We start from the raw sequence: 23052 nt of genomic DNA, 5'->3' as shown, positions 1-23052 counted from the left end.
CATCCGGTATCATTAACTGTGAACACCAAGCCATTTACACCGAGATAGCGAACGAGACCCAAACAAAGGAAATGCAATCTCATATTCATACTTGGATCCCCAAACCTTTCTGAATCAAACGACCAAGCGTCTTAGCCTATGGAATCATTAGTCGTTAGACGTGCATGGAACGTGACATGAACCTACGTGATCATCTTTCATCATCGTGAAATGGTTCCCTCCCATCACCGCGCACTCAAAGTTCTCCTCTGGCATAAGTTGTGCCCAGCCATTGTGACCAAAATCTGTGCGGTCATTCAGAAGCCACGTCATAGGCGCTGGATCCTCTCCTTCGCCAGGAGGAGGTCTTGGGTCGCCGGGCTTACAGACACCATCAGTGCACCAGATAGCGCAGACCTTTGGCGCCTTCTTTGGATCCATAGGAGCAGGCTCGTATTCCTTCAACGCCTGAATGGACGCAGAAAAGTGCGGTAGCAGCCAGCCAGGAGTACCACCAGGCTTTCCAGTACCTAGAAGACCAATTGAGTCGAAGAAGACGTGCAGACGGGCTGGTAATGGATCAAGTCTGACAGGACATGGGGAATCTATCAATACCAGACGGTCGACGACCTGGCCTTGGTTTATGAGCTGCATGCCGACTTCATATGCGATGACACCGCCAGCAGACCATCCGCCAATGATGTAAGGGCCACTGGGTTGACGACGTCTCATTTCAGCAACATAGATAGCCGCCACTGTCTCTATACCGCAGGTAAAGTCTGTTGGGGTCTTCATGAAAGGACAATTCAGACCATAAACAGCGACATCGGGAGAGATCTTGGGTATTGAGACATATGAAGTGGCGGAACCGGAGCCGTCAGGAAGCAGGAAGAGCTTTTTCGTTGCTATCTTAGCATTTCCTTGTAGAAGCACAGATGTCGCAGGGGGATACATCGCGATATTACGGACTTGAAGCTTCTTGTTAACGACGGCGAGGGACGGCCTCTTTGGCTTGACGTGGGGTTTGGTAGAAGTGAGGCGAACTTCAGCGATAGCCTTCGGTCTCAAACCCAGAGCATTCTCTATGTCCTCTATGGTTGTATTTGCCACAAGAAACTCTGAAGGTATCTCTTGCCCAGTATGCTCGCGAAGGGAGCTCAGGATTGTCAAGCTCATGAGAGAGTCCATACCCATCTCTGAAAGATCGGCCTTGTCAGAGATTTCGGACACTGACACGCCCATCTCTTCTGCGACGATCTTGCGGGCAAGACTTGGTAGACCTGCAGGATTCACATTGACTTCAAGGTGGATAGCTTCACCCTTCCCTTGAATATCTTTCCCGGCATCGCTGGCGACCGAGCTCGGGACTGAGCTTGGCGGCGTTTCCGACAGCCCGTCATCACAGGGGGTCTCTAGATTGTCGGAAGGTACACTATCATCATCTTCGGAGTCAGACTGCTCTGGTAGCGGTACACCACCATCGAATTGTGCGAAGAATTGTTTCATGGCTCCGACTGTGGGATAATCAGTGAAGAGTGTGGAACTAATGTCCATGTTGAGATCCTCTCTAAACTTGGCAGAAATAGTCAGAGACATGAGAGAGTCGACACCAAGGTTCTCAAAAGCGGCATCATCTACGAGTTCGGACATGTCCACGTCGGTCTCTTCTGAGATGATACTCATGACCCGGCTACTGATTATTGATCCGGCTTGCTTAGCAACAACCGCTTTGACATTCTTTGCTTGCTGCCTCTTCTCCTGGTTTGGTCTTTGTTTGATGATTTGCTTGGTAGTGATTTTTGGAATCGTCACTGCAGAGACAGGGGCTTCGATGGGAGCAGGCGTTGGCCGTCCAATAGCCTTTTTCGCAGGCGGCATCATGATGTTCAGCACACGTCGCGGTATCTCCTGGAATTTAAGTCCGGTGACCATGCCAATGATATCTTTACCTTCTAGTATGTAGACGTCTCCGACTCTAACGTTACCCGGAGCGGGCTGCATGCGAACATAGGAGCGGTATTGCTTGTCCGCCGAAAGAGGTTTAGAGATCTTAACCTCCTTCCAACCGTGGGAAATGTATACGCTGTCTGCAGAATTCACTACATCAGACGCATTAACAATGAAGCCGGAGATATGAGCCAGGGAGTCGATCCAGTACGGTGAGCAGTAAAAGGTTCCATCATCAGGCGTAGTTTGGAATCGGATAGAAGCAGTGGCTTCCGTCTCTTTTCCATCGAGAATGACTTCCTCCATCCCCTGATAGGCTGGTTGGTAGTCAACAAGAGCCTTAAATAGCTTATATGCCATACCCCGCAAGATCTTGGAGGCGCCACCAGATTGAAGCTTTTGATGGAGAATGTCGATCTGGGTCTGAACCATGTATTGAGTCCTCCGCCACTCGTCTCGCCAATTCTCGGGGTCCTCGTAACGCACTGTTGCATGTGCGTGTTCGACGAGTACTTTGCCATGTGGCGTGACACTCCGGAACTTCAGCTGAACTTGTCTCAGCTCAAGATCAGCTGTTGCTTCTAGCTGGATATGCTGGCCTTCTGGTGGAGGTGGGAGTGTGGCAATCAACGGTTTCGGAACTTCCATCTTACAGAGATTGTACGCTACTTCGGGAGCCCCAGGTCTGAGTTGCTTGTATAGATAGTCTGCCACAGTCAATCCCATATCAGCGTATAATGATGACGGGCAAAGCGCAGAGTCGTTGACAAGGTGACCACTGACAGCCTTGTGAAGCTTTGGCTCTGCCAAGTCTGACTGAATAACAACGGTTCCGGTGTTGGCGTGAAGCTCCTCGTGTACAATGCGTTGGCATGATGTGGTAGAAAGTTTCGACTTGGTCTCAACGATGGGTGCCGGTTTTAGGTCGATGCTCTTCAGACTCTCACCCTTCGTCAAGGTCCAATTGTTATGGTAGTCCAGCCAGTACTTTTTCTGGTCAAAAGAGTAAGTTGGTAAAGTCAGGAGCTGATGTGCGTCGTTAAACTCCCGGTGATATTCGTTGAAGTCAAAAGGCACGCCAGCTAAGAATAAGGTGGCAATGCTATTGGCAATAGTGTTCCAAGGGTCTTCGTTCCGGCGCAATGAGGCAGCAGCAACTGGTGATCCACCCAAGGAGCTCTTGACCATTCCACTGCATACTGGGTGGGCGCCGATCTCCAACCAGGCCGTCTTCTCATCTACCAGCTTCACATTACTGCCTTCGTCTAGCGCTGCCCACATATTGACAGTCTCGCGAGCGTGGCGAACGAGATATTCTGGACAGACAGTACCGGCCTCACGGATAACGCTCCCCGTCAGTGGCGACAGCAGCGGAATGGATGGCTTGTTGAAGACAACGGAGGATGCGGCTTGCTTGAACGCGGCCAAGATAGGGTCAACTTGAGAAGAATGAAACGCGAATGAGACATTCAACTTGGTCGACTTGATCCCTCGCGTGGTCAGGATGCTGCTGGTTGACTCGATGACAGCGATCGTACCACAAAGAACAGTCTCCTCGGGACCATTGACACATGCAACCTCAATCATGTCGGAGCCAAGAGTATTGGATAGCGTATCGATGTTCGCCTTTACAGCAAGCATTCCGTGAGTGTTGGCAGTGCAGTCCGACTCGAGGAGTTGCGCACGCCGTCCCACGAGGAATATCATGTCGCTTACAGAAAGTACGCCTGCAACATGGAGAGCGGCGTACTCTCCTAAGCTGTGACCAACCACTACGACCGGAGATACACCCCAGGCAGACCACATACGTGCTATGGCAACTTGCACGCATGCCATCCCGAGCTGAACAACAACCGGTGAGAGTGTTTTCACGTCAGCCCCATCGATTAACGGTAGGAACGAAGGGAAGCCCTGGAGACGTGCGAGGCCGTCAAGCTGGTCAATCTCGGCCCTGTACGATGGAAGGTCTTTGTATAACTTTTGACCCATTGCGGTATATTGTGAACCTTGTCCAGTGAAAGTGAATGCAACCTTCGTAGGTGCCATAGCGGCAGGACTGTATGAGTCTTTGAGCTGCGCTCTCAAGTTGTCTTGCGCTGTGGTGATAGCAGACGAAGTGAAGGCGACACGATAATTATGTTGGATTCGCCGAGCAGTCGTCGTGTAGGACAAGCTAGGCAGTGTTGTTGTCGGATTGTCCACCAGGTACTTCGTCAAGTTCTCGATGTTTCTTTTGAGTGATGCGATCGACCTTGCCGTCACGGTAACCACGTGTGATGATCTTGGGTCGTCTACAGTGGGGGCCTTCTGAAGTGGACCATCTTCGAGAACTATCGCTGTGTTGCCACCTGCGGCGCTGAAGTTGTTCAAGAAAATCTTCCGCTTCTCAGCACCATGTCGAGGGAACGCTACCTGTTTCGTTTCGATATGAACGTTCCTCTGGAGCAGGTCCTTCGGAAAGGTCTTGTTCATGACTCCCTTGATGCCGACGTTGGCTGGTATGACGTTCTTCTGGAACATCATCATGACTTTGATGAGTGAGTTGATGCCTGACGCAGCTTCGCCGTGTCCGATGTTCGCTTTGATGGCACCTAGATGGAGCGTCTCATGTGGGAGACGTTGTCGGTGCCTCGGAGCGAATGCGTTGGTGACGGACGTCATCTCGATACCATCACCAGCCTGCGTACCAGTCCCGTGCATTTCGACATAAGAAATTTCGTGGGCATCAACACCGGCATTTGCAAGGACCCTCTTGTACAGAAACTCCTGGGCTCCAGCGTGAGGATGTGTAATAGACACTGCCTCCGCAGAATGGTTGGTGGCTGCGCCTAGAATGCAACCAAGGATATTGTCTTTGTCCGCAACAGCGTCCTCGTAACGCTTCAAGATGACCGTTCCACAGCCATCTCCGCGACAATATCCGTCAGCATCGTTATCATACGTTTTACAACTTCCAGTCTTCGACAAAAACTGTCCTTTGCTAAGGCCAGAGAAAATATCTGGGTTTGTCAAAACGTTCAGTCCACCTGCACAGGCGGTATCACAATCACCGGCCCAGAGGGATGTACAAGCGAGCTGGATAGCGGCCAGACTACTTGAACAGGCTGTATCAACACTGTACGATGGACCACTAAATTTGAAGTAGTAGTTAATGCGGCCAGGGGCAAAAGCACGCACGCCGCCAGTAATGAAGTAAGTGTCGACATTCTCAGACGCGTTGATTTCACGCCAGTCATCGGACGTCTGTCCGTAGAATGTGCCGATACGATGTACTTTGGTCGAGGGGGTACGATTTGGGACATAGCCCGACATCTCCAGAGCCTCATAGGCTGTTGTGAGGGCGAGGCGACCCATAGGATCGGTCTGCGCCGCCTCTCGGGGAGACATATTGAAAAACCGCGGGTCAAAAAGGCCAGGCTCATCAATAAAGCAACCGAATTTCGTGTGACTTTTGTTCTTGCCTTTACCGGACGGGTCATAATGCGCCTGGGCGTCAAATCGATCTGATGGAATTTCTCGATGGACATCCAATCCCTTCTCAAGTAACTCCCACAGCTGTTCGTGAGAAGCAGCATTTGGAAACCGTCCGGCCATTCCCACAATAGCAATTTTGTCGTTCTGTGTGCGTCCGTGTGAATGTTCGGCACTGGTCCAATTCAAATGATCCACCACAGTGACGGTCGGAATTCCTCCTGCTTTGAGGGCTGAGGCGAGGCTGTTGGTGATATTCGTCATACCGACAGCGAAGAGAGAACATTCTTGGGACCCTGTCGAAATGGCTTCCGAAACGACTTCCTGGAGGAGATGGTCCCATCGTACCGGTTCTCTAAGCACCTCAGTAAGTGCTATCTCCATAAGCTCCATCGTATTTGAGGTACTATGGCAGATTCCGGTTGCTGCCGAATGGAATAGCGAATGTGGGCGCGACTTTTGCAGAGTTTGCCGGCCTGGGCAATCCAGTATCTTTAAAACGTCTGTCGAGCTATACAAATGAGATGCATGATAAGGGGCGTAAACGGGTATATTGACACGGTTAGTCTTGCTGAAAGCTTCAGACTCCTCGAACAAGCGTTTTCGAATCGAAGGCGGACCACTGATTGTCATGGCCATGGTGCTGACAGCACTGATGTAAGCCTGATTAGACGCTGATACGCTGTTGCGGCCATGGAAATCAGAGATTGCTTTGCGCGCATTGCTTTCCGAGATGCCAGCAACGATGGTCGACCAGCTCTCGCGGGTCTCCGAGTTCTGCTCAAGAGCGTTCTTCACCGTCGAAACGCACGTGCCTGTGCGAAAAGCGATACGGACAGCCTCTACAGCGAGAGGAAGAAGATCACTCAATGCTGGTGCAGAAGCCACAGCAACGGCAGCAAAGAGACCGGTGCAGAGACCCAGTATCCTCCTGTTTGTAGCAGTCGGAAGCTCTGTCGGGTGTTCCCCATAGTACCTGTGAAGTTAGCGAATGATACCAATGCGTACGTACGTAACTTACCCAATATAGTGACCGAGCTGCGATATAGTCACCATACAGCTCTCTAACTGTGGTATCTTCATCCCATTCTCGTAGTAGGCTTCCACCAGGTGACCCACTGTCAAGAAATCTGGGATCAGGCAACGCTGCCAACGTGGTAATATGTGGGCCTCTTCCCTCAAAACAACGGCCACCCGCTCTAAAAAGGAAGACAGTAATGCATTATCGCGCTTGGAACATATTCTGCGTAGTAAAGAGTACTGGTCCGCCGTTTGATCGCCAAAAAGAATGATGTTCATGATGATGGGCCGCAGCGGTCTCGACTCGGGAAGTCCTCAGGGTATGTTGACCACGTACCAAAAGGCAGATCGGACTGCCAGTTGACCGGGTACGCCCTTGTTGACTAATTAATTAGATGTAGGGAGAGTGTCTGGTCAAAGAGTATGTATAGGGCTCTCTCTGATGGGCCAGGGAACAGTGGTAGGGAAGATGATGGATATTATATGTGAGAGGCTAAGAAACCACCACTGGTAAAGATAAAACAGAAATCTTGCACGTCCACTCCTGAAAGATATAAGGGAAGGGAAGCCTTGGGGAATTTCGGCTTCTTGTGTGAACCGCTAGTGGTTCGGAAATTCGTGTAGGAGTGAACTTGTGTAAGGATCGAGTGGCCACGCAGACACATCTATATTAATAACTTAGTGTGGCTGGCGATTTCAGCGACAAGCCACAGAAGATAAAGGTAGATCGAGGCATGATACGACCCGAGAGAACACTAGATGTAGTGGGGCTGCGGCAAAGGTGAATCCGGTACCCATTTCGGAATTGATCAGGCGGGATAATGCTGTGAATGCGCCCAGGGCACATATCGTACTATAGCCGGGCATTTCTCAACCAATCCATCAAGACGGGAGCAAATCTGGTATATTGAAGCGCAAGAACGAGGCGTGGTCTCGAAAGGCCGGAATAGGGGGCCGGGTCCCCTCAAGGCCGGCGGGTGGTTTGATCAATGTCCGAACACTACAAACGAAGATTAATACTACTGGTTATGTTATCAGGTATTGCGTGACAACGCAAATCGCGCTTATCAGTGTATCAACAAGGATTATTCCAGAGAATCAAGTCATTCTCTTGACATATGTGAATACTTTCGGGTTCAACTTCGAGTATTCCCGCTCAATTTGGACCGTTGGACCACACTGCTTTGAAATCGACAAGGTTCGTATACGACCTTACGTTCGCATCAATTACGACAGCTCGGAGTGTTTGTTTCCCGTTCTGGATTGCCACACATAAATAACGCTGGGGACTGATGTCTACCGGTTTCAGAAGTCCATAAGGCGGAAATTTGTAATGCTGCTTTAACTATGGCTCGTGAAATCCTCATAGCGTGGCAATCAATTTCTATGGAATGACGGTGCAATGAATGCTGGCGTAGCTTAATGGCGTTTCTCTGTAGGGTGGTTGGAGATGTTTATCCATAACCCTGTGGACCACTGTCGAGGCTTAGTCTATAGCACGTTTCTTGTTTCACTGCTCTTGAATAGCCCAGGGCTCATGACCACAAAAATCATGCGGGTCCCGAGCAGGCGGAAACTTTCTGCGGGTGCAGGAAGCATGCATAGCATGGCCGCGAACTTCCATATTGAAACTGACAGTGCTTCACAGTGGATCTGATTTTAGTATTGGTGATCGTCACAAGCTTCCGGGTGTCTCGTAAAGCAACAGTGCTGCGCCAGTAGGAATGACCACCATAGCATCATAATCTGGTAGCCGTAAACGGCAATGTCATCGCGTTCCAGTGGTCTTACTTCGCTGTAAGCAATGCCTACAAGCGTGCCGTAGGTCTTGCTTATCCGGAGCCGTATCCGAGATAGTCCTACAGCGTAAGCACTTGCGCGTGAGCAGGGAATGGGCACAGCCTTTCGTCTGTGGCTTTCCATGGCTGTAGGTCTCGACTCATCGCAACGACTACCGGTACAAGTAACAAAGCCTGTCATGTGGGGAATATGTCCGAAGGGGTGAAGAATGATCCCATGTATGCAGGTGAAAGCTAGGTTGTGAAGGGCAAGCGTTCAGTCGGTGGAGGTTGGAACTTCATGAATCCATCCCGCATCTGGATTGAAGTCGTGCTTACTAACCAAGTTACCCTAACGAAGAACCAACAACCAAGGCAAAAGTAGCAACCCTGGCGAGTGGGCTCAATCTCAGGCAGCATTGATCTTTCCTCTCTTGGGCGAGATATGCATCAGACCATTGCCTTTGTCAAATGCAATTCATCGAACATGCCTTATCCTCCGACGTATGGCTCTTCTTTGTAGCCAAATCGGCGACTCGTCAATCTGATTGTAGGGAGGCTATAGGGCTTGTCGATCATCATTAGCTACTACACTCTATAAATATCCCTTGACACTCGGAAGATACAACGTGTTGCGGTACTGGCTACTTTGGAAAGACACAGCGGATACATGATTACCCGAAAGCCAAGGAACCTCGTGCCTTCTCATCGCAAGTATAGATTCGTACAACAAACACTTGAGGGCCATGATAATCCCCTCGGCTATGGTCTACCGCTGTATAGCTACTTGTTGCAGGTTACAAATAGGCCTTACTCACGGGGGCAATGTCGCTTTGACACATTTCACCGCTCGCTGTGCATCAAAGTGTATTCAAGATCATGACGTACACTAAGCCAACGCCTCTAGCGCATGGACACCATATTAAGATTATCTGCAATGTGTATGAAGTTCGGAGCGTTTTGGCAGCCATTTGGTACTTCCTGATGCCAATATTGCTTCTAGCATGAATTTACCGCATGGTACTGTGGAAACGTAACAATGGATGATGTCATGACGAGATACATGGATAACTAAGAGCCAGATCCGTTTAACTTGAACGTGGCTTGTCCTCGTCAACGCACAAATGACATTCTGAGGCAAGCACGATAGGGAAGTCTTGTCGACCAGTATGGGGAATGTTCGTGGCCTGGCGCTCTCACGTTTTCGTGTCTGACGTATCGAAGTCTAAGAAATATCCGGTCTTTATATCAAATCGGATAACAGGTACCTTGAGACCACCTGAGAAGCAATACTTGTCAGCCATTCCTGCAAATTGAGGCGAGCGGACTTCCATTGACTACCAAAGTTGCTAGACGTCCTCGAGTTCGACGAGTCGACTTGAATACCTACTCAGCACTAGTGTTCCATGGTACCCTGAGTGCTGCGTTTTGACAGTTTTCTACTGAACCCTATGTGTCTAGTTCAGATTCACGAGTATGGGATCGTCTTGGCATGTATACATGGTCTGTAGTAGTATATCGAGCTGCAAAAGGAACGTAAGCTGCAATATCTCTCAAACACGCGAGCGCTTCCAGATGGACGTTGTGAACAAGCGACTGAGACATACGCCGGAGCCATACATCGAGCAAGATATGATAGCGAGGTTCGACATCGACAGTCGGTCGCATTGTTGCTTCCAAAATATCGAAGAGTACGCGACCAGGATAGGAGAGTTTGACGTGCCTAAGGACGTACAGTGACGTACATACCATTAAATGTTGCGTGCATCGCTTATGGTGGCATATGGCAACAAAATTACATCGAGGTGGAAATTAGAATAGTGAAGCCTGACCATCCATGCACCATAACAGAATTAAGTCATCTCGACCCCACTGTCCATGGTCAGACCTGAAACAAATACGGAACATGGGTGTGGTCTATAAGTGGTGATGCAATACATGCAGATAAAGACGTTGAGCCCAGACATAGTATGAGGTTTCCGAGGGATTGGGTGAGGGGTACAGTACTCTGTGTGACGTGCATGATGAATGATATGGAAGTCTCGATTGACCATATCAGACATTCATAACCCGAGCGAGAAAAGTGTTTTCGTGCCAATACTTCGGCAATGTGGGTAACATTCATCTGATGCGGCTCTGTTGTAGATGTGCATGATAGTCTCGGCTCCGCATCCCTGTAGGTTTGTGTTACGGTGCTCAAAATAAATGTACAAGGTACTGGATATTCAGGAACGGGCACCGGAAACAGTGCTTCTGCACGTCTCGTTAATAGCGCGCCCTATTATTGACTTCCAATGGCCATATCTTGCAGTCCTCTAGAATCTTGCACATAAGCATACGCCATATGGTATGGCCAAATTCATGCTTTGGTATGGAGACCATGAGCGCACGACAATTTATGTATACTATCCTTGTTGACTCCTACGTTCACACTCAGGTTGCGCGAGTTATGATATATGATAGCTGCGGGTTGTCTCTCTATCTGGCAGACCGACTATGTCATTGAGTAACACAACCACGCGCGTCTAACACCACAGCTACCTGACAGTACCGAAGCTTAGAAATGGGACATGCAAAGGCAACAGGTCGTGCAGGGAAACCTGTAAGAAGTGAACAAGTGCGGTAGTCTCAAGTGCTCCGCAGACGCGTAAATTCTGTGGACACTCTTCTCTTTACGAGTAGGTCAATACGAAACCCGAGGTCCATATCTGATTGGCAAAGTATGTTAGTCTCCTAACCAGCTTACAAAGTCAGTGTTTGTGCATCGTGACAAGGTCATGAGTACTTCAATGCTACCAACCAACCATATCGCAACTTCACACAACCTGAACGCGAAAACAGTTGTACCTGGACACTTGCTGGTAACAAGTTCGTTGTTTTTAATATGACGAGAATTGGGTAGCAGGAGATCCTGGAACCCTTCTCACATTTAGGTGTAACATAGAATAGTTCTATGGCTTTCTTGGCCTCAGGACTGTGCATTCGGAAACAGCGGTGAGAAACTCAATTATGCCAAGAATCGGTGCTTCGCTCTTCTCCCAAGTCGAAGACGATATTCCAGGTAATGCTGAGCACAACCTAGAGCGTGCACGTAGCTGAATGACAGAGTACAGTGTTCCACACTACTCAGTCATGTAAACAGGTCTTACCACGCTTCGATATGCGAATGACTAGAACAAAGAAGCAACACAGGCAAGATCAAATGGAATCATGGTTGACCTACTATAGGTACTCTGTTTCGAGAGGTTATAGCAAGCCTCATTCATGCCTTGGAGACGTCTTGATCAATACCTCTGATACATACCACATATTGCTTGGACAATTCCAAGGGAGGTGCTGGTAGAGATTTGACACGAATGCGACAAAAAGGCTGCAGCGACGCGAGTGATTCAAGCAAATTCAGTACCGTATGGAGATCCATACATCTAGTCGACGCGAAAATGGGCGTGATAACGAGTACCACGACTTCAGGTCGTGTAGCGTCAAGAGCTCGTGTGCGCCACGCTTTAAACGTGGTAGAGAGGCGAAGTGGTTTGCGTCCTTGATAAGGCTGATGCTTATGTGGAGCAGGAAAGGCATGCGTGATCAAGGGATCAGAGACCTAGCCTAATCAGGAATAAAGGACAGCAAGTCCGCCGTACCATCATGTGCGTGCTAACCCTTCTGCATATACCGTATGTGAATAAGCCACAATATGTCACAAAGTATCTACAAAGTGGTACTGGATGGCAGATTTTGATATCCTGCTATATTGTACAGAGAAGTTATCGTGGTCCCGGTCTCAAACCATCTAGTGTTCTTGATGAATATCGACGGAGAACTGAATGAAGCTCAGAGGAGTGGAGAGAATCCTGCCACTATCCCACGTTTGTTTGTTGGAAGAACGAGAACCTCGCCTACAGCACCGATGAGCCCGTACAGTGAGTCTATCGCCTTCTTGAGCCGGCACAAATAGACTATTCTTGCTTGTCCCAGCGACCATATCTGTGATTGCCTTAGACAGGTCTGGCCACCGGATGAGCCTTCGAGGTCAGCACTTAGTGATGTATGCAGGTAAGCGATATCACACCCTCTAGAACAGAAGGTGGATTCCACCAAAACACAGCCACATCGTTGCAGAGCTTGGAGGTACCGTGACCCACGAATCTGCTTTCTCGGACCAGAGATGCATGCTGGATTCGTTCATCCCTAAGGAAGAGGTGCTCATACTAATATTAACGCGGGTGACAGTACCTCGGACCCAATGTAAGAGGTAGACCCACATAAACCGGACACCATCATATCCTTAGAGCTTCTTCCCAGGAGTCCAGGATGGCGTCGGGAGGAACGGGCCCTAGCGAACTACCTGGAGAAGGACCATGCAACAGCTCTTGATTTTCTGGTTTCTTGCTGTGCTAGGACGTTGAACGTAATCTTTGGTTCCATATATACCCATAATATGCCAACAAGCAGGCAGAAATGCACTAGTCATGCGATCCAAGAGTGCATAGACTAATGCATACGGACCTTTCGCAGATTACACGATCGACATCTCCTTCGACGGCTTTCCTTCCGAGTTCGTTCCTTAATGTAATATCCTAATGCAGAGAACGGCGAAGATTGATCGCCATTACCATTTCCGCAATGGCTTTGACAAATCATGTGTATGTTTGCACCATTAGATGTTATTCGCTACCTATCTACTTTCAAACTCGGTCGAACTCATCAGGGCCAGGCCATCAAGACGCACGAAACGACACAAACTCTGCCCTTTTCAAATAATCTGTTCTTTACTATCGACGTGTCCACAATAATGCGTTGGTGTACTTACTGTGGCAAGCCTTTCACAAGAGACGAGCATCTCGAGAGGCATATTCTTACTCGTATGCATCTCCAGTACATCGAACTCTTCGGTGTCCCTTGCTGATCGTTAAAACACTAGATAGCGAGATCAAGCCATACAAATGTTGCTATTGCCACATGTCCTTCGCCCGGAGGTACCATAACGGACGGAATCTATGCTAGGTACTGGCTGACCATATCCAGGGATCTCCTTCAACGTCATTATACAGTCCACGGCAAAGACCATAACAATCAAGAAGTCTTACCACCCAACAACGGAATGATCGTGAAGTCAGCAGGGAGAACACCTAAGGCATGCACCAATTGCGCAAAGACAAAGACGAAGTGTGACAATAAGTTTCCATGTAGTCGCTGTAAAAGCCGTAATCAAGTATGTGAGATGCGACCAAATCGCAGAGCATCAAAGCAAACAGCAGTTCAAGTGGAGACGCATCAAAAGGAAATATCTACTTGCGGCAAAGCAGCCACGGAGGGGTTAAGTCCACAAGACCGATCCAGCTCGAGCTCACCAACACGATGTGAGAATCAGGAACAACAAGATACCTCCAAAAAGACTTTAGCACACGAAAAGTTGTCGGTACGGGATTCACAAAGGGCCTTGAGTGGGCAGACAATGTTTGGGGATCATGCACCAGCCACATCTTCACACGAAATCATGGTATCCGAGCTGCTGTCTCCTGCACCGGAACCTAACGACTTCGGCAACGAAAATCGCTATGATGGTAGTCTCTTACAAGCAGGATCATCGGGTAGCAATCCTGATCGTTCAAATAGTTCGGCTTTTTTCATGGACTGGTCACAACTGCAGATGAATGGAGCCTACACATCAGAACTGATGAATCCAGGAGATATGGACTTTGGCATAAACTTCCTGAATACGGAAACCACTGATGAAATGCTCGATGTCAATCCCCACTTCTCTCATGCCATACCTACACCGCTTCATACGCCGCGTATGGAACATTCGTTTGCGTCAGATATCGATATGTCTTGTAGTACGAATACTGCACATTCGGTCTTCTTCGCCTCACGTCCAATTCCTTCCCCACGACAGCCATCTGTCTGCGACTCATATGACTCTGGTGTTTCGGGCTTTACACCAGTCGGCCCAGCTCAAGACCTTGAATGGACAATGTGTCGTTACACACCGCCTTTGCCATCACATGCGGTACCCAAAACGCTACAGGCAAGTTTAAATCGCCTTTCAGCGAGTCTCCAAAATCACGAAGTATGGAGCAACTGGCAACCAGCATGGGATGAGGAAGGCGCTGCAAGTGACGATCGAATTGTAATCGTTCCATTGCACGAAAGCACCAGAGATAAGCTTCTTGCCATTACCCAGGCCTTCCTTCACAAAGCATTTGAAACACATAGAAATGGTTTCAGCGGTCCTATCGCGGAGATGTCATCAATGCCATACCATTTGCCATCGAACTTCATACTTCTTCCACCTGCAAGGGTTCTCGAATGCTTCTTACGGTCGTATGCGAACAGCATCGAAACATTCTTTCCCCTTTCTCCGTGTGGAGTGGTGGACGCCAACGACCTTATCTCCAGCTACGATGACATTGAAGGAATTCTTCTTGTTCTCATGATGCTCGCACAAGGTGCTATGGTCGCACCATCAACAGAGTCCCGTTCGTTTACCGGAAGTATGGCTGAAATTTGCCGAATCTCTTTGTTTGACGCCACTATGAGACCGAACTCACTTGCGAACGATTTAACTATTCTCCGCGCGGCATTAATTTTCATCATCCAAGCAGCTTGGAGCGGCGATAAGTGGCAGACTGACGTTGCCATGAGCCGGCGAGGAATGTACCTTGCAATGCTGGGCCACTCGGGTATGCTCAGTGAAGCCCCAACACAAAGCCAGGCGCTGTCACATAACCTACAGAGCACGGTGCTGGAGGAATCATGGAAGGATTGGGTCAAGCAGGAGGGTCGGAGTCGGTAAGTGATATCCATTTCCTTTCCAATATGGACTGGTTGCGTGCCGCTTGGTGTACTTCATCACTTACGCACACGGTTTCTCGATTGATGATAACGTCACTGACCATTCTTTCGTATAGTCTGATCTATTCGTGGGTTATGGTCGACCAAGACTTGGCTCTCTTTCATAATTCAGCTCCGCTACTCAATGTCAGCGATTTCGAAATTCCCATGCCCGATTCTGACCAGCTTTGGCACGCCAAATCAGCACAGGAATGGTCCACTATCATGCTAGAGCGTTCCAAAGGAGCCCATACACACACGAGACCCTCCTCTCTTCGCACGCTTTTAGGTCGATTCTTGGACAACGATCTTGTTGCGCAGAGTCTCGCTTTGACGCCGCTACAACTTCGCCTCCTCTTACATCCGCTCCAGTCGTCGGTATGTAGCTACACACAGCTGTCGATGTGTTGTTCCGATCCGCTTCATCTAGATGTCCCTGCTACCACCTCGACGCTTGACCAGTTCAAAGAGGTGCAGACGTTACTCCAGAGGTGGTACAAACTCGCTAAGTCTTACCTGGATCGAAACCGGCTATGCACCATCATGCAAGTCAATCTTATCATGTTCCATCTCATATCCTTGAATGCGGTTACCAACTTTGCTGAAATCGAAAAGCTTGCACGCCGCGAAGGCTTCGACGGGACTTATCAGCAGGTCTTGTGGCTACACAAGCGCTGTATAACGAATGTCGAAGAGGCTATATTCCATGCTGGTCAAGTCCTTCGCCTGGTGCGGAATATGGCGCGGAGCATACGCCCCCCCTGGTGGTCTGGGGCCATATATCGAGTAGCGTTGATTCTGTGGACCGATGCTTTGCGACACAACGATTCGACTAGCAGTCCCAGCTTTAATGATAATAATGATCTGCAAGGCAATCTAGGCGCCAGTAACGGCAGTTTGTCTCGCCAGCCCGAACGGTTGCGCTCAAATAATCGCCTCTCTACCAACAAGCCGTCCATCGATATTGCTGTGGACGCTCTGCCGGCTGATCACCCTTTAATAATCCAGTATACGACCAAGAAGGAGGGCACACCAGTGTTGACGAGTACAGATGGCTCCCCAGTAGCCATGAATAATGCCTTCGTCGTGCTCAGTCACTGTATTGATGTTCTTGACCAAGGAATTCCCACGTTATTCTCGGATGGAATTAGGATTAAGCTGGAGCGATTGACGAGGGATTGACGATATCGTACTATGATATAATTAGCACCAACGTCATGTTCGGAACGACCTTACGAAATCTAGGAGGTATATTGTTGTTTAGCCATCGTTACAAATGCGACCGGCTTTTGTGTCTTGTGGATATGGTCGTATACGTGTTTTGATTTCAGCAGTTTCGTTGGATAGTGAGAGGCTGCTCCCATCCTGCTTGGCTCATGGAATTATGAAGAGCAAACTCTTTGCTTTTTCGTTCTTTCTTTTCCTTTGCCGATCCGTTCCATATTGACGGACTAATAAAGATGAGATCTTCTGCACCGATGACTGAAGCTCGTGTAAGATCAGCCGTATCATGAATAGCGGCTCGTCATTTTGATGTCCTGGACTCCCTGATAGGAGAACCTGAGCAAGATATGCATATCGTCATGTCCGGTTTTTGGAATTTACTTATCGTCGAATGTGCTCAAAATAGGGCTGGTCGTTTCAATACGCCAAAAAATCGATTATTGGGTTGCATGCAGACCTTTGTATTCTTTTCTCATCATATGAGGAACCTGGAGGTGATATGTGATCCACAGGCTTCCAGCGAGCTTACACCATGACAGCAATCGATTTCCTAAAGGATGATGAAGTAATAGTGGGTCTCCTGGTACAGCTGTCGATGTGCGCAGTGTGACAGAGAGATCGTCACAGCAGATACGTACTTGACATTGTGACGAGTGTGGTTTCCTACAAGGAGTATAGTGACCGGGTTGTCGTGTAGAAATCGGCCCTGTTGGGCATTGTAGGCTGAAGAATGACTTTGACGATGCGACAGCCTGAGTGAGACCCAAAGTAGACGAGGGTGACAGAGATGATGAAGCTGAAGAGGCATAGATGTATACTCAGCGTCGGTCCGGACTTATCACGGGACCCCAAACATGGTGCCGTTCCTCGGAAAATGCCGTGTAATAGTCCATAGTTAGTATGAGGCAATTCTTACTACTAGTTCAATACCGCTTAAGCGTCCATGAATACTCTACACTGCCCAATCAAAGGACGCAGACCTATCGCGAAAGCCAGAAGGCCTCTTTGTCTATGAAACTATATTTCCTTCGCTTTCTTCTGTAGATACTTACAGAACTTGTGTTTCCCTCCATTGAGTAATCACGGTCTCGCCTGCGGCTAAAGAAAAGTAGTCTCATATGAATGTCGGGAACCGCCTTCGGCCCGGACCAAAGGATTCCCACAGGTAATGATTGAAGCTATTATCGAAGTTCGGGAATCCCAATGCTTATGCAGATAAACTGTGGGCCAACGAGTCATACATACACAAATGCTTGAACCTCTCGGCTATAACGTCATCGACGTGATAGAACTAAATATCGTAGAGACAAATGCTCACATGGGAACATGTTGGAATTTATGACGGTTGGACTCGTGGTTATGATATCTTTAGTACGATATGGAATTTTGATCTTTACTGTGTCTGTCTCTGCTTGCCTACAAGGTAACTAACTTCAAGCCTTCACACGCGTCCGAGAACAGATCAAAGCACAGCAGCCATAGATGTGTGAGCATCTAGCGGAATATTTCTGGTATTAGTGCTTCCGAATGGTGAGCCGAAGTCCCTTTAGCCGTTCGAAGGTCCATCCGAAGAGCTTGGGCCGCTCCGAACTGTTTGGATGTCTTGCCAAGGTCATCGGAAACCCATCACTTTATCAAGACACTAGAATGACTAGATAACAAATACCTTCTCAGTAGCCAAGCCTTACGCATAGCGTTCTTTCTCTACCCCCTAAGTCCACCACCTAGGCGTGCCTAAGCTTTAAAGCGCCGTGGTGATTTGTGATCGTATGCGGACCTGTAGTCAGAGCCATATCTATGACTTTTCAGATGTGCTCTGTTCGATTGGATCGGGACATCGTTGATTCGGAAGTATCCATGTTTGTTTACTTCTCGAAGATGCTAGTGAATGTCAGTCAGGGGGAATGTCCTCCGCCAAGATCAGATGTCCGGCGCTAGGCCCAATGCAGAATTGCAACTCTGGTCATCAATCTTCAAGGTCAAACCTTCACTTCCCGAGTCAAGTTCTAGCTCTCGACATCTTCACATCGCGTGGAAGCGCATTATCTTATCAGCGTACACGCCACAATGTGAAAGTGGTGGTCTAGCTGCTGTTGAGTCCAAGCCGTGTGGGAGTTGCAGAACATTTGAGACACCTTCGGGACCCCACTCAAGTCCGAACTCCCCGCAGGTGCATATGATGCTGGCCGAAAAATGGGGATGTTTTGCGGAAATTGTCATACTTGCCTCGCTCTCTTCGCGACGCGAGACTCAGTTGCTTGGACACCGAAGGCTTTCACTTCGACTATATGTAGCGTGAAAGGGCCCTAAGAAGCTCATCCGTCTAAGCACTGTCTACCAATCTACCACTATCATACATTACCTACCACAGCATCCACATCCACACTTCCTCTATACAAATCCGAATTCTATCGCCATGGCTGTCGACACTACTCCAATCAATGCTTCGGCCAACGGCAACGGTGCCCAGAATGGAAACGGAGCTGCATCACACACCATCCCCCCATGGAGTCTTGAGGGCAAAGTTGCCGTCGTGACAGGCTCTGGCCGTGGTATCGGCAAGGAAATGGCCCTCGAACTGGCCCGTCGTGGCGCCGATATCGTCGTCAACTACGCCAACACACTCGAAGGCGCTCAAAAGGTCGTCAACGAGATCAAGGCCATGGGCCGTCAGTCCATCGCCATCAAAGCCAACGTTGCCAACGTCTCAGAGACCGTCTCGCTGTTCGAGCAGGCCAAGGCTCACTTTGGCAAGATCAACATTGTGTGCTCGAACTCGGGCGTCGTGAGCTTCGGCCATCTGAAGGATGTGACCGAGGAAGAGTACGACCGCGTTATGTCGATCAACACACGTGGACAGTTCTTTGTTGCACGAGAGGCGTACAAGAACATGGAAATCGGCGGTAGAATTATCCTCATGGGTTCCATTACGGCGCAAGCGAAGGGCGTGCCAAAGCATACGCTTTACTCAGGGAGCAAGGGTGCCATCGAGACATTTGTGCGATGCATGGCAATCGGTAAGTCCTCTGGCAGCTCTACACTGAACGCTCATTGACAGTCTCTAGATGCTGGCGACAAGAAGATCACTGTCAACTGCATCGCACCCGGCGGTATCAAGACTGACATGTACCACGCTGTGTGCAAAGAATATATTCCTAATGGCGAGGGGATGAACAATGATGAGGTCGACGAGTACGCGAAGACTTGGTCACCGCACATGCGTGTCGGTCAACCCTCAGATGTTGCCCGCGTTGTTGCCTTCCTCGCCTCCCAAGATGGTGAGTGGGTTAACGGCAAGGTGATTGGTATCGACGGAGCTGCGTGCATGTAAGGAGGGGACTTATGTTACGGCGAATGAAGCAAAAACTGTTCGACCGTGGTACCATAATACAGGACCACGGCATACACAGTCCGAATATTGATCGAGCCTTTGGTAAGGCCGGATTCGGGCTCAAATAATATAGCAAGAGATATCGTACCCTAGTATAGACGATTTCTATCACTCATTGTTCAAAACCGCTTGTGAATCGTAGACTGTTCAATCGCTCGCCCGTTCGACATATGACCTCTGAATGTCCCTTCTGGACAGACTCGTTTGAAATGATCTCCAGTAGACGCTTGTTTCGTATACTTTCCGGCTCAGTTGGAGGAACCTATAACATATATCTACGCTGGCTCACATGGATAACACGTGCAATCTCCTGTAGTGTCGAACTTCCCTCGAGATCACATTCAAAGCTCGCTTTCCTCTTCCTCAAAAATGCACTTGTGGGAATAGCATTGTTGTGCACAAAGTCCTTGTCTGGCATCGAAGTTGATATCAACGAAGCTGTCGAGTTGACCTTCCCTAAGTAACCCTTATATAAGGCGATGGTTACAACGCTTAAGACTTCACCCTGTACATTTCTATTCGACATTATCGCAAAGTTTCTGGTCTAGTCCGAGATGTCCAGAACTTCCGCGTCGGAATTGCCTACCCAAAACTTCAGGCTCTGTTACCGCCCCCGGTCTCGTGTACTCTCTAAAAGGGGCTTGTAGAGGATAGAGAGCGAGTCAGTGGTAGTATCGTATCTATCTAATCATCTTAGACAGACACTTCATCGCCATCGAGGACGGAGAGGGGAGTGAGACTTGCTGGTATATGCTCGGGCCCGTTGTCTGCTCGAAGACATAGATAGTAGTTACTTTTATAGAAGCGAATAGTCACTAGTCTTAGGATAAGACGTCCTCTCTAGTACATGTTTTAGTAGAATTCTTTTAGCCGCTTAAGCACGTCGAGATATCGAGCGTCCCTTCCTGGCACCGTTGTTTTCTGATCCGGGTTGTAATTTCCAGGTCTTATATCTTCGTCTGGCTCCTATCTATCATATACATCACAAGTCTAGAATGCCGACTGAGCAATAGGTACCTCTTAAGCCTATGTCCGAGATAGTTATAAACGAACTTTCCGATCGGCGCGTTGCCGAATCTAATTAGTGACACATGGCGCGTATAAACGTCGCCCTCTCAATGATACCCTAGAATAGTAGTATCTACTCCAAAGACCGCCTTCCCGTGTATTCGAGTCCTAATACTATCTGATGACACTCTCTTTAATACGTCCTTCTAAAAATCTCGATTCTAGTACGTATAGAACAATCGTAGTACATTTAGACAGCTTATATACCTACACGAACACTAACGTTATACTATAGATATACTACACTACAGTACGAGATAATCATAATTTCGAACATATTTAATAAGTCCTTCTAGTCGACATTATCTAACATGTAGCTATCTTCTCTTCTAAGTCTCTCTAGAGAATATAATTAAAGTTTAACAACGCGTAAGTAGACTTCTAATATCTCTAAGCTCGAAGATAAAGAGTTATATTACTATATATCGTTCTATTACTATATATCAGTCTATAACTATCGATTCTTCTATATAAGATTATTTAGTATAATAGTTATTTAATTATTAGATCTTAAAAGTAGATACTTCTTATAATAGTTTAATAGACTAATATCTATAGAACTAAATAAAGTAGACATATATTATAATATATAATATGATTGTACTACTCTGTTATTAATAGTGAATTGTTAATAGCAAATTATTACTAGTGAATTGTTATTTATAAAACATTACTAGTGAATTATTGTTAGTGAATTATTATTGGTGAATTGTTATTAGTGAATTGTTATTGGCGAATTGGTGCTGGTGAATTGGTGCTGGTGAATTGTTGCTGGTGAATTGTTACTAGTGAACTGTCACTAGTGAACTGTTACTAGTGAACTATTACTATTAGTGTGTTATTCTCGTTATTTCACGCGTAGGACTAGAGTAAGTGTATTTGAGTGACATTATTGCTTTTGTTTACTTCACTGCACACAATCATGACTACGCCACAGTGAGGCTGAGTATGTGTATGGCGCAAGGATGTGCAGATTTGCGTTCAAGTATAGGTATCAAGTATACGTGATAGAAACTCTACTCAAAGCCTGGTAAACACGATCGCAATGTGATGATCGTGAGTTATGCTATAAAACTAGTCTTTACCATAGCTATCTCGTTGTGTTATACACATCCCCCTTTTCGTATAGCACTCAGATTTGCACTAGCTTTGATTCATATCTCATACCCATACATATCAGTCTGAGTCCGGTCCAGTGCCTTAACTCAGCTGTACAACCGGGTAACAGATTGGGACGAGGCAATGGTCAGGTATCGCCATATAATGGCTATCAAAAGTAAAGTGGTCGAAGATCGCCCAGCGTTTCTATGATTGACCACACATCGCCGTGTTGTATAACGAGATAGGCGTTCTGCAGCATATGATCTACATCGCTCAGCTCGTGACATGTGAGCTTCTGATGAAGGCCGAATCCAGTCGAAGGTCCTGTAGGACTAGGCGCAGAGCTGCGTACCAAGTTGGACGATAAGACGAGAAAACCTTATCAGTGTGTGACCCAATTTAATGAGGAGCGCTGTGATGACCGGGCGTCGTGCACGTAGAGACCATCAACTCAATGTCAGGAGAGATCATTGTTGTCTTACAGCGGGTTCACGAAGGCGCATCCGTCAGGGGCACATACCGCACCCCATACAACTTCTTCCTCTCTACACTGCCGTCCTCTTTCTTGTCTATCACGTAAATATGTTGCTCGTAGTCCTCTTCCACAGGGACAAAGAGCCGGCCGGGAGCCTTTAATTGATCCACAAGTGCCTGGTGATGCTCTGCCGCCGCAGCGCCTACATGGATCGCATCATATGGTGTCCCCTCGGGATATCCCTTCCTGCCATCTGCCTTGACGAACTGCACACTCCCACTTCTAAGCAGCTCTCTCCCTTCTGTACTCTTGGCCATGTTGTGATTGGCCATGTCTACGAGGGCTTGGATGTGGTCGACACCGATGACAACCCCATTTGGTTTTATGAGCTCGGCGAGGACGTGTGTGAGGTATCCGGAGCCGGATCCGATATCTAGCACTTTAGCGCCGGGTTTGAGGTATGTGAGTAGTGATTCACAGGCCGAGGCGTGCATGTGGGGTGCGGATATCGTGGCGCGGTGGCCGATTGACTGAGGTCTGTCGTCGTAGGGCTCTGAGGGTGCATAGTGGGCGCGATCAACCTGACCGCGGATCAGCCATAGATTCTGTCTGTTTGCACTCATCCTCTGCCGGAATAACATACACGGATCATCGCTTGCTTGACGCTTGCGCTCTTGATCAATCCGTTCTTGGCTAGGTTCTCGACCAGTTCTTGGTTTGTTGCGCCATGACTTCGCCAGGCCATACTTCCTAGTGAGCGTCCA

At 48.2% G+C, this 23052-nt stretch overlaps 4 protein-coding genes across 4 annotated transcripts; 2 read left to right on the top strand and 2 right to left on the bottom strand.

The window, feature by feature from the left end:
- Positions 1-85: 85 nt before the first annotated feature.
- On the bottom strand, positions 86-6696 carry EJ05DRAFT_486224 (ketoacyl-synt-domain-containing protein; the record flags this gene model as incomplete). The annotated part of the gene is made up of 3 exons (XM_033745510.1): positions 86-136; positions 187-6373; positions 6419-6696. 3 exons carry the CDS (start codon positions 6694-6696, stop codon positions 86-88), a joined length of 6516 nt encoding a protein of 2171 aa, XP_033600623.1.
- Positions 6697-12506: 5810 nt separating this feature from the next.
- EJ05DRAFT_379744 (uncharacterized protein) lies at positions 12507-16374 on the top strand. Its single transcript, XM_033741218.1, has 5 exons — positions 12507-13057; positions 13117-13171; positions 13221-14453; positions 14763-14987; positions 15107-16374. Exons 1-5 carry the CDS (start codon positions 12835-12837, stop codon positions 16209-16211), a joined length of 2841 nt encoding a protein of 946 aa, XP_033600622.1. The 5' UTR covers positions 12507-12834; the 3' UTR covers positions 16212-16374.
- A 1877-nt stretch (positions 16375-18251) lies between these two features.
- On the top strand, positions 18252-19754 carry EJ05DRAFT_531879 (tetrahydroxynaphthalene reductase). The gene is made up of 2 exons (XM_033749048.1): positions 18252-19270; positions 19319-19754. The coding sequence occupies exons 1-2, from the start codon at positions 18670-18672 to the stop codon at positions 19582-19584; spliced, it is 867 nt and encodes a 288-aa protein (XP_033600621.1). The 5' UTR covers positions 18252-18669; the 3' UTR covers positions 19585-19754.
- A 2548-nt stretch (positions 19755-22302) lies between these two features.
- Positions 22303-23033, bottom strand: EJ05DRAFT_438940 (protein-L-isoaspartate O-methyltransferase; the record flags this gene model as incomplete). Its single annotated transcript, XM_033741849.1, has 2 exons — positions 22303-22869; positions 22932-23033. 2 exons carry the CDS (start codon positions 23031-23033, stop codon positions 22303-22305), a joined length of 669 nt encoding a protein of 222 aa, XP_033600620.1.
- Between the last annotated feature and the right edge of the window lie 19 nt (positions 23034-23052).

The sequence above is a fragment of the Pseudovirgaria hyperparasitica genome, assembly GCF_010093815.1.
Source record: "Pseudovirgaria hyperparasitica strain CBS 121739 unplaced genomic scaffold EJ05scaffold_8, whole genome shotgun sequence".
In the NCBI taxonomy this organism is placed as follows: domain Eukaryota; kingdom Fungi; phylum Ascomycota; class Dothideomycetes; order Acrospermales; family Acrospermaceae; genus Pseudovirgaria; species Pseudovirgaria hyperparasitica.
This window is presented reverse-complemented; position numbering and strand designations above follow the sequence as displayed.